Source organism: Galleria mellonella, unplaced genomic scaffold (genome assembly GCF_026898425.1).
Source record: "Galleria mellonella isolate WM207_F2 unplaced genomic scaffold, CSIRO_AGI_GalMel_v1 utg87, whole genome shotgun sequence".
Classification (NCBI taxonomy): Eukaryota; Metazoa; Arthropoda; class Insecta; order Lepidoptera; family Pyralidae; genus Galleria; species Galleria mellonella.
In genome coordinates this window covers 130,207-151,430 of record NW_026442166.1, presented here as the reverse complement: position 1 = coordinate 151,430, position 21,224 = coordinate 130,207, and the positions used below count along the sequence as shown (strand labels likewise).

At 36.2% G+C, this 21,224-nt stretch overlaps 1 protein-coding gene across 1 annotated transcript in view; it reads right to left on the bottom strand.

Moving 5' to 3' along the window:
- LOC113509437 (tau-tubulin kinase homolog Asator) overlaps positions 1-21,224 on the bottom strand; it is a 97,392-nt gene that overhangs the window by 36,759 nt on the left and 39,409 nt on the right. The window contains exons 3-4 of the mRNA XM_052902143.1: positions 1,666-1,736; positions 908-996 (exon numbers count right to left, since the gene is read on the bottom strand). Of these exons, the coding sequence (XP_052758103.1) occupies positions 908-996; positions 1,666-1,736 (160 nt within the window). The remainder of the gene's footprint in view (positions 1-907; positions 997-1,665; positions 1,737-21,224) is intronic.

Sequence of the window (21,224 nt, the reverse complement as noted above, 5' to 3'; positions counted from 1 at the left end):
CACATTATACCAATTACAAACGTCATCGGTCCACACGAATAACAGCAAAATTGGCGGTGATATTGGGTATGAGGCTGTATCTTTTACCAGAGGGACACTTTGTACAAAAGTCGATTGCTTGTGTACCTCTGTCCCATTCGTGTTTCAACCGTGAAGCAGCTGTGTTTGCATGGCTGTATTTTGGTTTGAAGGATGGGATATGGCGTGAAATTACTGGGTACAGAGGAATAACACCAGAGTCCTCAGGAATGGCAACGCATGGGGGGGTATCATGGGCGAAACAATATACTCTGTTATGTCCGTGGTACTACTCATGTCTATAGGCGACGATTACCACTTTCCATCAGGTGGGCCGTCAGCTTGTTTGCCATTCTAAGTTGTATATAAAAAAATACAACATAAGACCGGATTTATAAAGGATTCTAATGGGAATGATATACGGGAACTACATAGCTAGAAGCGGGCAATGCCGCGGGAAACGGCTAGTATTGTAATAATAATAATATGTTATTAAGAATTTCTTGCAATACTATCGATACCGTCAGACAAATCCGGACCCTAAAGCAGTTCCAAACTTCGATATCGGTATCAGACGCTGATCCGATATCGGGCCAATGTTTGAAATATGTTGATTTCACTGCTTTCGCATCCCACATATTCCTACAGCGATAATTATGTAAATGAGCCTTCAATGATTTAGAACTTGTGAAAATACCGTTACGCCGTAGGTGGGGTTTTAAATGGCTTCAGAACGAAAGAGATTTTAAATTTGTCTATATTTTTTGTGTGTATTTAGCATACTATCTTCGCCTGTTACTCCCGTCTCCCAGATTTTTGCGAGGAAAAAGGAAGGTAATCTCAAATTGTTTTACTTAAGGTTAACCAAACAGCCTCTTTCGGAACTCACTTGGGGTTCATGACGGCGAGGACGCGGCGCCGGAGCGGCGTCCGAGCCAGAACCCTGCGACGCGGTGTCAGCTGACGACGACGAGGACTCTGTAACCAGCAATGGTGGTATCATTAATAAATGTTTTATGTAAGAAGCAAACGAGAATGCGGCTCACCTGATGGTAAGTGACTACCGCCGCCCATGATCAACCACAACACCAGCGGCATTGCAGGTGTACTGCCGGCCTTTTAAAAAGGAATATACTCTTTTCTTGAAGGTTATGTTGTCGTATCAGTTCGGAAATACTGCTGCTGGAAGTTGATTCCAAAAAATGGTTGTGCGTGGAAGAAAGTGCCTTGAAAAATGCACGGTGGAAGACCGCCACTCGTCCAGATGATTGGGATGAAACTTTAGTGCTTCTAATATTACGAGAATTTCTGCTTATCATCAGATGAGACGTAGGTTCAATTGTCATTCGCCACGTACAAAAAAAAAAAGTTTAAATTAGAGTTGATACATTAAAGAATATAGTCACGGAATAGTAGATTAAAAACTCAACCACTGATTCATGAAGTCATGTGTTCGATTTTAACCATTTGCAGTGGATGATTCACCATGGTGTATTACCGTCTTACGTGTTTTTGCCGTAAAACAGCAATTTATGCATTATTGTTTTTCAGTCTAAAATGTAAGGAAAACTGCATCTCCGTTTCTTAAATACCCATTGGCTACTGTGACCATTTCGCTACCTCATCGTAATGGTAAAAAGAATTCACCTGATCGGTTGGACTGGTGCTGACCTTGCTGCTGGAAAGGCGAGTCTCGCTCGCACTTTGGCTCCTGTTCCCTGTAACAAAACGTGCACGTGAAAAGTGGGCCAAGTCTTATCTACCTAATTACACATCTCCTTGCCAAGTATTCTTATACTTCGACCATTTAAATTGATTTCATTAACGTAAATAATGAGGAGAAAATGGAGAATAATCTTTTGTGATAAACGATATTGCGTGCTTTGAATTTTGTCACTGAATATCTTACGTCTTTTCTTGATCTTCGAATTAGCCCTGCATCAATTTTAATTTACATCGGCTTACCGTTTAGCCTTGATACCGTACAAACAAAAGTTTACTCTCTCGTTTATAAAATTAGTATGACTAGTTGATAAGAAATTGTAAATTTTTATTATAAAATATCTCATATCCATCTACCATGTGATACGAGCCTTGAGCTTAATGCAGGAAATGCTGTTTAAGTAACAAGCAAATATGTAAAATGAATAGATACATTTATTAATTTGCCAGAACATTGTTCATACAGATATTCAATAAATAAATATGTTGATTTTATACACATAAGTATAATAAATAAGCAAATAATATTTAATACATGACGTTTATTGCTACAGACGGATCACAATACTTTTTCTTCGTTTTATACTAACACAATGTTTCCACTCAACATCAATATACAGGTCGTAAAACATGTCGCAAACAACATAATATTTAACGACCTGATATTTTGTTGAAAACGGGGAGCAAGTATTCTACTCGTATTTTGACTGATAATAAAATGTCCTCGAGGGCTCAAAAACAATATAAACTCATAATATAAACCGTTGTAAATTTTCATATTTCCATTCCTATGGTCTAAAACATGTAAAAGCGGACATAAACCAAGCGAACTAGTGTCCATTCTTTACTTGCTTTAATTTCTATTTACCACAAACGTTGCCTAAGTTGATTCTAATGGAAATACTTTTGGTTCAAGTATTTTTAACTAAGTTCTCTTAGTTTAAACTGTCTGATTATATATTCTTAGCTCTGTAACATATATATACATTTATTTGAAAAGAGTAATTACAAGTTTCCAAACTCAGTTATAGAATCACAAAAAAGAGACGATATAAAAAAAGCTTGTAGACAAAAATATTTAAACAAAGATAATTTCTATTCTATTCTGTTGTTTTTAACACCGTCTTAATAATAACAATTTAACACATTTCCAAAGTTCTGGGAAGCTATTTAGTAAATGCTGTAATAATATTGTGGGCAGCAAATTATAAAGTTTGTTGAACACTTGTCCGGCGCACTTCCGGACAGTGATTATCGAATGAGGATACAGGTTAAACACCGAACGGCCGGTGACAAATGAGAGATGAGGCGATCAATCTATACGCTCCAAATAGACAATTCCAATATCATCTACGGCCCACACAACCTGAATGATCTGGCGAGAGCTTCGATTAAGGGCTATAAGTCCTTAATCTAAGGGACAATTCGACAAATACGTCTGTTTCTTACGTGATACTTTAGTGACCAAGAACGAATCGTGACCGGCATTATATTTATTAGTGTAAATCGAGTCTTAAGAGTCAATAAATTTAGCAAAAGATTTCACTAAACAGAGACTGTACAAAAGTCGTCTGGTACGGTAGTAAAAATCAACAATAAAGTTAACCTGTGGTTTAATTCTGTACTAAATTTCGTCCAAATCCTTTCAACTATTTAGCTATTGAGTGGCAAACATTTAAACATTACATTTATAACACAAGCAAGACAGGACGATTTGCGCCAACCAACCATTGCGCTACTTATTCCATTATCTACAACATTGCCGTCGTCAAGCAGATAAACAAAACAACCTCTTAATATTCCCCCACGCAATAAAATTACCATGGCGTAGGATTATGATCCATGAATATTGATTTTAAAGTAACCCTAAACATATTGTACTTGCAACAAGTCTTGTAAGGAACCAATAATAGAGGTGGTCACATAACGTCAATGCCATATTGTGGTCATTTTGATACTGGACAAACAAGCTGACGGCCAGCCTGATGGATTCGAAATTGAGCTGGACCAAACAAATTGCTGAGATTAGTCGTTCAGTCGTAGCCACACTTCAGTACATTAACAGTTTTAAGCACTTTTTTCCTATTAAAACTAAAATTACACTTATTCAAACACTTATTCTCCCCATTATTGATTATGTTGATGTGTGTTATCCTGATCTTAACGAAGATCTTCTTAATAAATTAGATCGTCTAATCAATAGTTCTATTCGTTTCATCTTCTGTTTGCGTAAATATGATCACATATCTTCGTACAGATCTCAGTTAAAATGGCTCCCTATACGCCAACGCAGACAGTTGAGGTTGCTTTGCAACATTTTCTCTCTTCTTATTAGTCCCTTATCACCAGAATACTTGAAATGTAGATTCAAATATCTCTGTGATTCTCATACACGCGAACTTCGTTCTAACGACTCTCTTGTTCTCTCTATTCCTCTACATCGTTCTGCTTTTGTTTCCAATTCCTTTACTCTTGAGGCCTCACGACTCTGGAATGCGCTACCCATGGACATAAGACAAATTTCTAACAAATTTATATTTAAGAGAAAAGTCTACGAATATCTTTGGAAAAAACTGTGAAAGCAGTTCACCTTCATCATCATCACTTTTGATCTCTATCGTTGTTTATTTGTGTTATCGTATATAATCTATAAGTAGGTATATTTATATATGTATATTTATATTTGTATATATGTATTTTTATTACATATTTGTATATTTATGTAATATTTGTTTAATATATTCATGTATGTATATTTATATAATCTCTATTGTATGTGTTGTAATTTTTTTCACCGCATATTAAAATTTCTGTTTAGCCAAAGGTTGACTGCGAGAGAATGCTATATAGTATTAAGTCCGCCTTTTGTACCAGACATTTTTTTTGTAATGTGGTCAATAAAGCATAAATAAATAAAATAAATAAGTTATAAATATAATAGCAAGTAATTCGAAAATAAAAAAAGGAATGTTTCGTTGGTTTCGCCATTTGAAGAGGATGGATGAAAGAATTACGAAAGAGATTTATCGAGCAAGAATGAATGGAGATGTCGGTAGGGGCCGCCCTAGACGGAGGTATGTCGACCAAATAGGCGACGTGCTGAAGAAGGGCCAAATTAAAAGTACCCGTAACTGGCGAACGTGTATGAAAAGATTGATGAATGTGGAGGAAGCGAAAGAGGTTTGTTTGAATCGAAGCATTTGGCGTTCCATTGTTTCTGTCTACCCTAATGGGAGACAGGCGTGACAGATATGTATGTATATAATAATAATAAATATAATAAGTAGTTACATTAGTAAGATAATTATAATCATGCCCCGACTAGTTATTTGCTTAATAAGCAAAACTTTGAATTTTGAGTTACTACTCGAAAGACTTCCTAAAGGCAACGATACCGTTAAACTACCAATAAAAAATATATCGGTTTTTTATTTGTACTACTGTTGGACATAAGGAAGGAGTCTTTTTTTTTAACGGATGAAAATAGCATGGTATATCTGGTATACCTGCGCTATGATATACACTGGCAGGGTACCAGTGGAAGGTGAAGATGAAAAGGTAGGTCAGTTAGCCCATCGTGACGAATTCAACGATAAATTAGACTCGATAGTTTCCAGGGGGAACCGCGTGGAGGTCGACCTGATAGGTCGATATTGATAGCAATGGAGATTAACCTCCTCATTACTAACAATCCCTTCCCCCTGGAAGGAGACTGTTATAGGGTTAGGTTGAGTATTCCTTTGTTTAAACTTTTATTAAATTATATTGAAACGGACTGTAGTGATGAATACGATATGGGCTAGGTATGTGTAGGTCTAGTTCGGCAATGACCCTCGTTAGCAGCGGCCAGCGTGGGTGCGGAGCGGAATCGCCGCGGACTCAGCCGAGACACCAGATGATGTAATGTCAATTGGAGGACAAACTGGCCACCACAAATAATTAGGCTGTTATTATATATTTCTAGAATTTACTTATATATCGTCTTTATACTACTACCACAGTTTATACTAATATAAATACGTAAAGAACCGTGTCCCGAATAGTATGGATTCTGGGCCATGACGAGTCCCGAAGTAGCTTATATATCATTAGATAGTGCATCATCTATATCGATAGAATATATCGTTCTGGGGGGAAAGGGATTGTTAGAAATGGAGACTAAGAATCCCATTGCTAGCAATATACCCAACCAGGTCGACCTCCTCGCGGTTCTCCCTGGAAACTATCATGGTTAATTCCTGATGAATTCATCATGATGTGCTAACTGGCCTGTTTTCATTCTCATCTATCACCCTTCACTGGTGCTCCGCCAGCGTATCCCGTTAGCGCAGGCGGGGTTACCATACCATTTTCATCCATCAAAATAATATATATAAAAAAATATATGTGAAAATATCGCCTATAATTTATCTGTGAAATATTACAGGGCACTGTAATTCTCTTTGCAACCAGAGCATCTCCTCGCGGTGACGGTAGTGACTGTACTCGTGAAGCTCTAACCGTTAGTATGCGATTCATCAATGGACGCATCGTGGCCCAATAGGGACATGGTTCTTTGTGAGAATGTATGGTATGGATGCATATATGTATATATATGAATTTTAAGCAAAAAACTGCTGAACACTGAACGAAATTTACTACACGTAAGTCATATTTTAACTTATTACATACAATAACAATTATTGTATACCTCCACCCACCGAGCAAACTTCTTGTCTCAATCTTTTACCATTTGGGCCATCAACCTTTGGAATTCACTGCCAATTGATATCAAAAAGTCCCTACCCAAATTTTCCTTCGAAAAGTACCTTCGTGAACTGAATTGAAGTAATCTTCAATTTATCACAACAATGAAAAGCCTCAATCTGTACTATTATATAATTAGTTATGTTTTATATATTTATTAATTTAATATGTACTATGTATAGTTATTTATATATGTATTGTATCTGATTTATGTATGTATATTTTTTATAAGTATATTATTCTATATGTTTGTATGTTTATTTATCATAAATTGTTATTATCTCTCAAAATATTTATTAAATTTACATTTTTTTTTTTAAATCTATGCACCGCCATTTACTCTCTCTGTTTATCGTAACTGTTGACTGGTAGAGAATGCCATCATGCATTAAGTCCGCCCTGTACACATATTTTAATGTATGCAAAAGTATAAATAAATAAATAACCTTATATATTGATACACGTGGGCAAAGTCACAGGAAACAACTAGATAATATTAAAAATTCTGAAACTGAGTTTGTATGATACCTCTTAGCACCCAGATTGTAAATAATCGACTTAAAATTTAGGCATCACTATATAGGATGGAAAAGACCAGTTTTTATCTCAGTCAATCAATACTGTATCCCGGTGTTGCGGACCGAGTAGCGAGCAGAGACTAGTATACAATAACAGATGCTTCGCACGAGCGATTTCCCAGCGGTTTAGGGTCGGAGCGCTGCTTGTGATCCATAAGTGTGCTATCTAAGTAGAAACCAAGTCAGCCTTCAAAGGGACGCTATTTATAAAGCCTATATTTTATTATCATACTAGTTTTTGCCTACAACATCATACTATGAATTCTGGAAGTAGACATCCACTTTCCAAATGTGTCATTTAAAAGTGATTATCAAAATAAAACATTCGCCAGATTTTAAGTTACATCTCCTTGAACTCAACTGAACTTCAATTGATTGATTTATTAGAAGAAACATATAAAACCATTTATACCAGAGGGAGACTTTGTACAAAAGTTGTTTGTTTGGGTACCTCTGTCACATTCGTGTTTCAACCGTGAAGCAGTTGTTTGTATGGCTGTGTTTCGGTTTGGGATATGGCGTGAATTTACAGGGTACAGAGGAATAACACCCGAGTTCTCAGGAATGGCAACGCATGGGGGGGGGGGGGGGTATCATGGGCGAAACAGTACACTCTGTTATGTCCATGGTACTACTCATGTCTATAGGCGACGGTTACCACTTTCCATCAGGTGGGCCATCAGCTTGTTTGCCATTCTAAGTTGTATATAAAAAAAAAAACTGAACTTCAATTGATTGACTTATTAGAAGAAACATATAAAACAGGCAAAAATTCTAAAGGATTTTGTTTTGGCATTTTTACTTCATGTCCTATCCTACTATTTTATCCTATATCCTACAATTTTATTATATTAATAATATTCACATATACTAACTAAGAAGTATTTAGATGAAATATTATCTACTATGGTAGAGACAAAAGTAGGTTAAATTAAAGGTTACATTGGCATTTAAATGGCCTCTAATCACGTGTTTTATTTTATATGCTGGGGTTAGTTCTCGGGCTCGTCTCGTAGAGGTCGTATGCGATTCCACTCCAGTGGACATCAAAAATAGATGGCGCTCGAGGAGCGACTTTTGCTCTTTCCACCCCACTGCAACGCCACGTGTAAGATTTTTTCTTTTATACTACTTAGAATGGCGAACAAGCTGACGACCCACCTGATGCAAAGTGGTAACCGTCGCTTATAGACATGAGCAGTACCATGGACATAATGTTATACTTATAATGTCAAACATGGTGACGGCCCACCAAGTAACCGTCGCATACATAAACAGCACCATGGACAATACATGACACTATTATGCCATCATTAGATTATCATAGAATGTGCCGCACTGCGGAATTTTTCAAATAATTTTTTGGCATCAATAATAAATTTTTAAAGACATGTTAATAAATATAGCATGATTAATGTTTTAATATGCCGAGTGGGGGGGAAAGGGATTGTTAGTGATGGAGACTGAGAATCCCATTGCTAGCAATATACCCAACCAGGTCGACCTCCTCGCGGTTCCCCCTGGAAACTATCATGGTTAATTCCTGATGAATTCATCATGATGGGCTAACTGGCCTGTTTTCATTCTCATCTATCACCCTTCACTGGTGCTCCGCCAGCGTATTCCGTTAGCGCAGGCGGGGTTACCATACCATTTTCACCTATCAAAAAAAAATATGCCGAGTGGTTCTGGCATAGAATGAGCCATCCCTTCTTTTCTTATAGGTGCCGTAGGAGGCGACTAAGGGAAATTTAATCGATGATCGGACAGCAGTATCTCTCATAAAACATCACCACAGCCTAACTGCGATTGCCGGGGGAAAAGGGATTGTTAATAATCAAGTCGAATGGCCCCATTGCCAGCAATATACCCTCTCAGGTCGACCTCCACGTGGTTCCCCCTGGAAACCTGCGTGAACAATTCTTGTTGAATTCGTCATGATGGGCTAACTGATCTGCTTTATCCTCACCTATCATCTTCACTGTTGCCCCGTTCGTTGTTCGGTGTATACCGATAGCGCGGGTGGTGTTACCCTACCATTATCACTCATAAAAAAAAATCACCGAAGCCTAACTGTGATTGCCAAAACTGGAAAAACTCCTGTTATGATGGAGGCCTTTGTTCAGCAGTGTACAGTTAATGGTTGATATAGCATGGTATGATAACGTGTGTTTGCTATCAGAGCACTTTATAAATAATCAATGAGAAATATTAAAAATCTGAAATTGTTTTTGAAAACTGTCAGGATAATTGCAATACTTCGTTATGAGCGCTCTAAAGTCTTACAACGCGTCAATCAAAGGGCCGCGATCAAACAGCGAAATTGTACGAAGTTTATGGGGTTTTTAAGATAGATATGTTGAGATTTGGCGTTGTTGCGGAGTAGTATTAAACCGGAACCGCAGCAACGCTGCCGTAAGTCGTAGCCGAGGAAACCGTGGTGGTTTTAGCCGGTAAGAGTTTGGCAGTACCCACATGCCTCCCCCGGGGTGTGTGGCTCTCCATGAGGATTTCTCCAAGTAAAAAAAATGTAAGGATAGTATGACAGTGTCAAGTGCAACTATTCTCGTGTCAGCAGACTCGGCAGCCCTGGTTCCCACGTCGCCTTTTTTTACAGACATCAAAAGAGCTTCACAATTCGATTGTATTTTTTTTTTTTGGTTTTTTTTACCTCAGGACACCGATATATGTAAATTCATTTTTTTATCTAAAAGGAATTACTTTCAAATTAGATAGAAATTTTATAAAAATCGTTTTAATAGTTCAGTTTTTAAATCAAAATCATTGATTTTGACAGTCGGTGTTTTAGTTTTTGGAACAATATCTTTTTCCCGTCGTCGTTTTTCAAGGGCGTCATCAATAAGTTGCCAGTGAACAGTAGGTAGGCTAGAGCCTACTTTAACCAATGATATTAAAATATGGAAAGGTATTATAAAGGTCTCTTGAAACTAAATTTCAATATTGTGTAATAAATAGGAAAGTTTTAAATTAACTACAGTTTAAATAAGTACCTTATTATCCGTGCACCTCTGTGCCTGTTAAGTACCTATACGTCTCTTAATCTTTAGGACTGCTGAAGTTGTATTTATCAACCCTTTACTCAGTAATACCATGTAAGACTTTGCCGTGTAGTCCCGGCATAGAATGGGACACCCCTCCCTTTTCCGTGGGTGTTGTAAGAGACGACTAAAGGAACCTAATGATCTAGAGACAGGGGGGAAACGATTGTTAGTAATGCAGACTACCAAACCCATTGCTCACAATATACCCTATCAGGTCAACCTTTTCGTGGTCGCCTGGAAACCAGCGTGCTGATTTCCAAGTGTTTTCCCCACGATGGGCTAACTGACCTGCCTTTTTCATTCTTACTTATCATCCCTCACTGAAGCCCCGCCAGCGTATCCCGTTAGCACAGGCGGGGTTACTATTCCATTATCATCCTATATAAAAAAAATGGTTGAGGGTGGGCAGCAGCATCCTTTTTAAAACATCACCAAAACTTAACTGATAGATGAGGATGAACACAGGCCAGTTAGATGAGGATGAACCAGGCCAGTTAGCCCATCATGATGAATTCATCAGGAATTAACCACGTTAGTTTCCAGGGGAAACCACGAGGAGGTCGACCTGGTTGGGTATATTGCTAGCAATGGGATTCTCAGTCTCCATTACTAACAATCCCTTTCCCCCGGTGGCCTATAGTTAGCAGTGTACAGTTAACGTTTGATATACGTTATTGTACGAGACAATGATATAGGGTAGAAATTATAAATCAGCAGCAGTATTGTTACGAGCCGCCGACTTTGTCACTTTGAACGTTATTTCACTCATAATATACCGAAGTACGGCGGCACGCGTTACCCATCAATCACAGGATCTCCTTGAATAAATATTATTATCTTTAAATCAACATCTTTTATTAGCGTTCATCGTGTGAAGCACCAGCAGCCGGTACAAATATATATTTTTTTTACAACACAGGGGGCAAACGAGCATGCGGCTCACCTGGTGGTAAGTGACTACCGCCGCCCATGATCACCCACAACACCAATGGCATTGCAGGTTTGCTGCCGGCCTTTTAAAAAGGAATATGCTTTTTCTTGAAGATTATGAAGTCATAAAAGGCACGATAGTTTTTTAGAAATTCTGTCTGTCTGTCTGTTTATCTTCATGTTTGTTCCAGCATCATGCAAAAACTACTACATCAAATTAGATTAATTATGTGGTCCCGGCATAGAATAGGACACCCTTTCTTTTCCTGTGAGTAGTAGTAAGAAGTGACTAAGAGAGGGTGAGGGATGGCTAGTAGTGTCTCTCTTAAAACATCTTTAAAGCCTAACTGTGTTTGCTAACCTGTCTGCTAGGTGTGGCAACTACTGGCAAAACCCTCCAAGGGGCAGACTTATGTTTAGCAGTGGACAATTAAAGACTGATATGATAATAATGATATTGAAACCCAACAAGTTTGTATACATACAAACTATATGTTATATATATGTTGTGTGTGTATATTGTAGTAAAGGCATTACAGCTTAAAAGTAACTTGTCAAAAATATATTAAAAACTAGCCGCCCGTCCCGGCGTCGCATGGGTGGTCATTTTTAACATTCCCCTTCACTGCTGCTATTTTTTGCTCCTATTGATCGTAGCATGATGAAAAGTATACTATAACCTGCCCAGGAGTATGAAAAATAATAGTACCAAGTTTCGTTGAAATCCGTTGAGTAGTTTTTGTTTCTATAACAAACATACAGACAAAAATTTTGATGATGCATTTTTGGCATCAGTATCGATCACTAATCACCCCCTGATAGTTATTTTGAAAATATATTTCATGTACAGAATTGACCTCTCTACAGATTTATTATAAGTATAGATAGATATAAGTAGGTACATTATAAAATTGCAGATTTGAGCAAAGTACTAGGAGCACAGCACCACTATAAAGGTCAAAACTATAATAAGGAGAGGATAAAGTTGATATACTGAGTATTTATATAAAAATCAATATCTAGGCTATTTCTTTGATATTTATAAGAAAGAGTTTTTTTATAAATCAGTTTTTTTTTTTTATGACACTTAGAATGGTAAACTTAGTAAATAAATAAATTCTTTAGAAAGTGGTTTCCATCATCTATAAAAACAAATGGTATCATGGCCATCACAGATAATTTGAGGAATAGACTATATCAATTGGTCTCGGTTAAAAGTTGCCAAAAATAGAGCCTTATGTTTATGATGATGGTTAAAAGAAAGATATTATTATAACACATTATAAGGATGTCAATTTTATTAATTGATATATTTATGGATTAATAAATTTCATAGAACTTAAACTCAGAAGATTTTAGCTATCTTTACACCAGGTCCCTTTAGAGTAGGCAGAGCAAACCAAGCTAACTTTTTCTCTTTACATAAATCTGCTAATTTATTTCAATAATTAATTTCTTGCAACCATCTAAATATTTTTACACCATATAACAACTAATATAACAAGATAATTATTTGTTGCTACAAATAAAGCTAAAATTAAGCAAGATATTTTATATTTGAATAAAATATGTTAAAAATATGTACCAACACCAAATGTAATGTGCCAATTTCAGATCAATAGCAGATATATTAATATTTACTAAGAAAAATAACAATGACATACAAACAGACAACAAACTTTCAAAATAAAAGTTTAATTATTCACAATATGAAACTCTGTACTTAAAAATTAAGTATTTATTATAATAAATTATATCTAAGTACAAACGAAATAGTAGAATTGTTTAGGTGGGGTCTAATAAGTCAATGACTTATTAAAAAAAACGGGTATTATTATAAATAATTATAATAAAAATATATTAGAGATAGTATAGGTATAAATTTCTTAAAATTAAAGCATTTTATAATGTAAATTGATGGAAAATCGACATAATAATGGATAAAAAAATGTGTCACATTATTAACAAAAAAAAAACAAATCAGAGCATACAAAATACAACCTAATTATTGTTTTTTTTTTTTAATTAAAGAATTAGTTCTAATTACTTTATATTTAAAAAAAAATATCTATTCACGATTGTCGAAAAATCACAAATAAGACATGCCAACGTTAGAACGAGACATACATAGTAACCTCTACATGTTAAGAAACACTAAAACACTATACGACAACCCGTTGTTGCATCACTTCTTAACACGGTTGGATTATAAAATCCCGAGACAGCCGTATATCCATGCTAACCCACCCACTTACAATCGATTTTCAACAATCTACAAGCTAAATTCTAACAATAAAATCATCTGTTTATCACATATAATTCACGGTTGTCTCTTTTCGAACATACGTATATACGAAACATGACTGGAAAACTTAAAAACTCACCGTGAAAAATTTTAAATGTCGCCTCGACTGACAGAGAATAAATTTAGATTCGCTCAAAACTCACAGAAAAAAACACTCAACTAGCGAACTGTTACACTTTATATAATTGTTAAATGTTACAGAAGGCGAAATCGACGTCACACACCGCATAGCGCCACATATTTTCTATGTTTTCCCGACGTTTTTAGCGGAGTTCGAACATCGATCGCGGAGCCATGACAGGTATATTTTTTACTGTATGAAGTGAGCGCCGTTCGCTCAGCTGACGGACAAGTTTTTTTTTCGGAATGGCGCATTGAAGTTGTTGCGGATTGCAGCATGGAGGTTAATGACCTTTTCATCGAAAATAAAAAAAAAATATAAATAAATAATGGCTAGTCAAATAAATAGCTTTGGTCTAGATTTGAGTCTGGAAATTGCTTATACTAAATAAAAATCGGTAAAAAAACTTTTAAGTTAAACGGTTTTATTTTATGTGCACTGAAAACTACAAAATAAATAAATAGTTACTTACCTATCAACCTACGTAGATGATCTCGGTCATTAATATCTCTGATGGTAGTGGTTGTCATAGCATGAACCATGTCAGCGGCCGAAAGGCAGTTCATGAGAGAACACTGACACCAGGGTTTGCTTGGTAGGTAAACTAAGCAGCCCACACTATAACAAGTAGGTATTTTGACCTTCTAGTTCAGAAATATTTTAGTACTAGGCAGAATAGCTTTTAGGCATATTAGACTAAAATAAAAACGTGGGGCCCATTAACTATTTCTGTATTACTTTCTACTATACTAAGTGTGGATTGCATCGACTTATTATAATCGTCATCATCATCATCCTAGCGGTTTATCCCGGTCGCATCCGAAACCTCATAGCTCCGGAGTCCAGGGTCCGCTGAATCGACTTACTATAATCGTAACTGGAGGTTTTGACCATCAATAACCAGCCGTTACGGCTTCACCAGCGAACGCCGAGCTCATGATCTACCAAAGTATAAGATATGCTCTGCTATAGGTATGATTTCAGAGGGGCCCCACGTTTTTATTTTAGTCTAATATGCCTAAAAGCTATTCTGCCTAGTACTAAAATATTTCTGAACTAGAAGGTCAAAATACCTACTTGTTATAGTGCGGGCTGCTTAGTTTACCTACCAAGCAAACCCTGGTGTTAGTGTTCTCTCATGAACTGCCTTTCGGCCGCTGACATGGTTCATGCTATGACAACCACTACCATCAGAGATATTAATGACCGAGATCACCTACGTAGGTTGATAGGTAAGTAACTATTTATTTATTTTGTAGTTTTCAGTGCACATAAAATAAAACCGTTTAACTTAAAAGTTTTTTTACCGATTTTTATTTTCTTGTTTTTAGTTTTTAGTAGTGAAATTGTTTACCGAATATTCCTAATTCTATTTAATTCATTCAGTGCATCATTATTACATGGTTTCTTACCTGATAATTTAGTACAATCTAATTCCTCAATACATAGCCCTTCCAGAGACTTGACTCGACTTAGAGCCACGTATGCTTGTCCTTCCTCAAACCATTTTGAGCCCAAATATACTACTGCATGGTCGACGGTGCTGCCCTGCATTTTATGGACGGTGAATGCTCATGACTAAACTAAGGGCAACATCCTTTTTTCAGCCGTACCATAATTGAATTTTGCTGGAAACTGTATGGCTTTAAGGTAAATAACGTGCATGCCGTCTGTGCCAAAGTCAATTAAAACTGATGATATATCTGTTTCGTACATTTGGGTTCGACGGAACTGAGGCCAAAAAATTTCTGTAATGTGGCCTATAGCGTCATTTATCAATCCTTTTGTAATGTCAATGTTGGGCCGCAACATTACTTTTGCACCTACAAATATTTCAAGTACTGATGGTAAGCCTCCAGTCTTATTTATATTTGTTGGTATTTTTTGTTTATTGTTACCATGTTGTTCCCACAATTAAGGGGCATTTTGACGGTCGACCCCCCCCCCGCAGTCCAGTAAAGGGGCAAGGCTTAATATACAACAAGATGCGCCCAATCTTGAGGGGGAAGCGCTTACGACATTACATTTTTATCCACCCTAATGGCATACAGTCCTCGGCACGTTTTAACCTATTACCTTAACTTGGGTGGTATAACTACCGCTTACTAACGAGGTATCTAATTACCTATTTTTTTTTATCTGCCCCTCTAACGTCACACAATCTTAGACGCAACTGTTCTCGATACGACTAATCATGCCCCCACCTAATACGCCATTTTGTAACAGCGTCCATCTTGAATTTGAAATTTTGACATAATGACAGTATTCTGCAGTGTAGTCCTATTATTTGATACCCATATTGTGGTGGTTGTAGAGATGGGCAATCCACCTGGGTGGGTTTAAAGTCTGGTGGGTAAAAACCGGGTGTTTTGGGTTTATTGGGTTTAAACCCCATAAACACCCAAATTTTTGGGTGTTTATGATTTTGTACTTCATCATCGTCATCTCAGCCGCAAGACGTCCACTATACTGGACATAGACAATATTATTATGCAGCCTACAGAATAAAAAACTTTTAATTTGATTTTGAGTTTATTAAGAAAGAGATGAAAGTAAAATGTAAAACTACAGTCAATCACTGTCAGATTCAGAGTTATTACAAGCGATGAATTGTATAGGTTCGATAGGCTCTATTTCGTCTAAACTGTTATGTTCATTTACTTGCTCAATGAAAGCTTCTAAGGTATTTTCTTCATTAAACTGAATGTCCTCGCATTCAGCTTTATGTTTAAGATTCCAGTTATAACAAATGAATGAAATTTTTTCAGTTCTTTCAGTTGTAAGTCGATTTCTTTTGTTATTATGTATGTAGCCTTGGATACTAAAGGAACGCTCAGTGGCTGCCGAAGTACAGGGAGCTGATAGAATACGAATCGCTACTTTGCTTAACTCAGTGGAACCACAAATACCTTTCCACCATATTAGGGGCTCAATGCTATCTAATGAGCTCCATACAAATCCTCTGGCCCAAAAGTTTTCTTTAGCTTTATAACACGCCAAATCTGCCATTACATTTGACAAACTTAAGTGTTGGCTTAAATTGTAGATAAACTCCATACCCTTAAGTTCTTCCTCTTGAGTAAGTTCGACTCCTAGAGTCCTGGGGTCTAGAATATATGCTGCAAAATGTATTGGCCTCATTGCCATATTGCATCTTGAAGATACTGATGTTAGAATCTGCTGTTTGCTTTCTTCGCTCAATGTCGAAATCTCATTTAATGCAAAACGTATCTTAGCTTGTACATCTCTAAATGTAATGTATGTGCGATGCAAACGATTCTGGTCGCTCTCTAAGTAAAATATGCTTTCAGTGACTGGTTCCAAAATACTTATACATTCCCCTGTCTTCGTCCAGAAATCATCACTTAGAATTAAATCTTTAATATCTCTTGAAATTACCACATCTTCTCTAACTGTTAATATTTGCAAAGCTATCTTATTTGCTTTCAAACTTTTTAACGAAGTAACATGACTTCCCCATCTTGTAGCACAAGGCAATTTTAGTGTTTGTGTAGAATCTTCACCCTGCCTTGATTTTATCAACAAGGAACTTAATCGTTGACTCCTTTTAACAGTTTTTATTATATTTATGGCTTGCATAATAAACACAGTTACTTCTTGTATCTTTACAATATCTTGGCACAACAAGTTAAGGATATGTGCACAGCAACCGAGAGGAACAACATGTGGATATTTGAGTTTTGTTAATTCGAATGCCTTTTGTATATTTCTAGCGTTATCGCCAATAAGTACAAGAAACTTATTTGCTCCATACACTTTCATTACTTTTTCAACTTCTTGGCTAAGGTATTCACTAGTGTGAGGATTACTTTCTGTATTCAAACTTTTAACGTATGCAGGTTGAGGTTTTGATATAAGAAAGTTTATTATTCCTTCATTTCTTAAATTAGACCAGCCATCGCACTGAAGGTGTAAGTAACTACAAGCATTTAGTTCCTCATTTAACTCAAAACGCATTTCTCTATATATTTTATCTAAGTATTTTGTCGCTAAAGCTTTACGTGAAGGTATTTTAAATTTTGGTTGCAATTTTTCGAAAAATTGTATCCATAAAGGATGTTGCACCATCGATAATGGCGTCCCTGTTACAAATATAGCTCTCGCTAATTCTGTTTTTATATGATCATCGGTGTCTTGAAACTCAGCATTTATTGTAGTGTTAGCAGACGACGAGGGGCTTATAAAAGAATCATTTGTCTCTATCTCTGACAGTTTTTTTTTTTTTTTTTTTTTTTTTTTTATAGAACTTAGAATGGCAAACAAGCTGACGGCCCACCTGATGGAAAGTGGTAACCGCCGCCCATAGACACGAGCAGTACCATGGACATAACAGAGTATACTGTTTCGCCCATGATACCCCCCATGCGTTGCCATTCCTGAGGACTCAGGTGTTATTCCTCTGTACCCAGTAAATTCACGCAGTCCAGACATTTTGGTTTTGGACGAGCTATCTTTTATAAGTTTCATAGAGTCTTTTAATGTTTCTGGAGATTTTGGACAAGTGATAAGATGTTGAAGCATTTTGGCAGCATTACTGAATTTGTAGACCTTATTACAAAGCTTGCAAGAAACAGACTTGTTTGGTAAAGTACGGTAGTGCTCCCATATGCGTAAATCTTTAGGTCTCCCCATTGAACCTAAAAAAATGAACGATGATTAGTTGGTCTGACGAAAATTCAACAATAGAGTGCCTATTTTTTTACAATGATTATTTCTTGTTATTTACAATAAATTTATTAAAAAAATAATAAAATAAATACAAAAAGCCTTTGTAAAATTACATCTCCTCGGAGGATTAAACGCAGACGCTAGTTTATTATCGTATTGTTCTGTATTTTTCTCAGCAACTTCTTTAATTCGATTAGGTACTTACGCATATTATGTTAAAAATAAATATCTAGTACACATCTTAGGCTATCCACCATTATTATCCAATGACGACTCTCAGCTAACTATGCACTATCATCCAAAATAAACGTGTATGGAAAATTTTATCCCAGTCGGTTGAGGATTGAGGATAATTGCATCAACATACGAACATACCTACATACTTTTATTTACATAACGCAAGCTAAATAAAAGCTTGTAATAATACATCTAATTTTAAGTTAAAATTGTTAAGTGATCATGATATAATTGTATCATTCAAAAATCCACTTACATTTAATTATTTCTTGTTAAGTATAAATATTATTTCAAATCTGCTCCCTTAATATGCACTTTTTTACTGCTTTTCCTACCTAACACGTTACCAGGAAGTCACGTTACCAGAGTCAGAGTAATAGTGAACACGTTTGACAGTGATTGTCGTCGCCTCATATTCAGCGTCGACGAATAGGGGAATCCCCAGTCATAATGTATTGCATGCGTGGCGGTCTTACTTCAAATCCATAAACAAAGAGATAATTACAGAACTCGATACTAGATGGCGCTGTTTTTGTTTGAAGAAAGTTTGCGGGCTAAAATACATAGAATTTCATCAATGACTTCCACAAAGAACAACATTTCTGTTTTTTCTAAGTCCGTATCTCTTCCGTATATTTCATAAGATATAAGCTTGGGCTACATTGTTATGCAACGTGATTTTGTCGCTGTCTTGCTAGCAGGGTTGACAGATATACGATTTAAATCGTACTCATACTATTATTTGTCTATTTTTTAATGTACGATCGTAAAGATTATGATCGTAATTCGCACAAAAACATACGACTTTTTGGTTACCTGGCAACATTTTTATTATGAAACGAACATGCTCACATCATCAGTCACATGCAACAATTTATTGGGGATTTCCCCTTCACATCTGGCAGTCCTGCTTGCTAGAATATAGGTAAGTCAGCCACAGTTACTGACGATCGATATTTAAAGGGTATTGTTTTTGTGCTAAATATTTCATAAAAACGTTATTTAATACTTTGTGGATTATTAATTTAGTTGATAATCACTGGAAGTAAAATGGATGCTAATTTGAGAGATCAAGATCTTCGTATAAAACAGTTAATAAAAGAAAATCTACGTAAGTACTCTTTTTATACCTAGGTAGGTAAGGTATAATAAACACAAAAGGTACTTAGATCGCGTGTGTTCGAAGCATTTATTCTAATAAATTTAATTTAAAATTGTAGAAAGAAAAAAATGTCTGCCAAGCCGTAGCCGAAGCCGATCTCCAAATATATTTGGCGATAGTGAGACCCAGTGTCCAGATGATTTACCCAGCGTCGTCGCAACAAAGAAAAAAACGAGGATAAAGTAAAAGAAAATTTACTGAAAGAAGAAACAAACTGTTCTAAATGCTTAATTTATGGAGAAGAGGATAAAAGAAATGAGTATTTCGGACTGTTAGTGGCTCAAGAATTTAAATATATACGGCCATGTGTGCGAACGAGGTGTTATGAAGAAATTTTAAAGTATCTACGGGAAGCAAAAGGCCAACATGTTGATCAACTGCAACATGAAAACACTGAAAATTAATTACTTTCATTTTATTATATATAGATTTTTAAAATTTCCTGAAATATTATTAGTTAACGTTTTATTTAATATTGTAGAATTGATCAATACAATTTATAAAAATAATTTATTGGTATTACTTACATATTTTCAAAAAAATACGTAAAAACCTATTTTTTTGGGTGATTATGGGAGTTTATGGGTGTTTATTGGGTTTTTACCAAAGCACCGGGTTTAAACCCGGTGCTTTGCCCATCTGTAGGTGGTTGTGGAAAAATATGTACCTAGTCCGCCATATGGGAACGGCGTCCATCTTGAATTTTAAATTTTGACATAATCATCGTGTTTTACTAGTGTAATACGCCATTTTGTAACAGCCCTTTCATTTGATACCCATATTAGGGGGTTAAGTATGTAATCATGTACTATCCGCCATTTTGTATCGGCGGCCATCTTAGATTTATAATGTTATTGATTTTATTATATTGTATTGTCATCTAAATTAAATGTGTGTACCAAATTTCAGATCAATCTGACAACGGGAAGGTGCTTAAATTCCAATTTCTAATTTTGACCCAAATAAATAAATACCGTACAGGTCGAGCTAAATAAAACCGTTTAAAAATAAATAAATTATAGATGATTAGTGTATTCCTAGATCGTAAGTATTTTATATTTCATATATTTTGTAAAATCTCTAATCATTACCAAATACTTATGTTATACTTGTAGGTATGTATGTGGTAATGGAGCTGTCAGGAGGGAGTGGAATTGTTAATAACGGGGTGTAACAGCTCCATCGCCAGCAATATACCGTATTAGGTTGACCTCCACGCGGTTCCTGCTGGAAACCATTGTGGTTTAATTTTTTTTATACCATTAGGTAGCTAACAAGCATACGGCCTACCTGATGGTAAGCGGTTATCGAAGCCTATGAACGCCTGTAATATCAGGAGCATTACGCGCGCGTTGCCGACCCTGAAGAAACCTCTTTACCCCCTTTTGAAGAATCCCATGCTGTAGTCTCTTGGGAAAACTTCAGCAGGGAGTTCATTCCATAATCTGAGTGTTCGTGGGAGAAAACATTTCAGAAACCGCGTAGTACGCGACCATAAGGGCTGTAAGGTATGAGGGTAAACTGCCCATCGATAGCGAGCAGTACGATGGTAGAAAGCGGGTGTGAGCGTCATATTGAACAATTCCTCTGAGAACAAGTGGTAGAACATGCAGAGTAAGGCAAAATCTCTCCAAAGACTTAAAGGTTCGATACT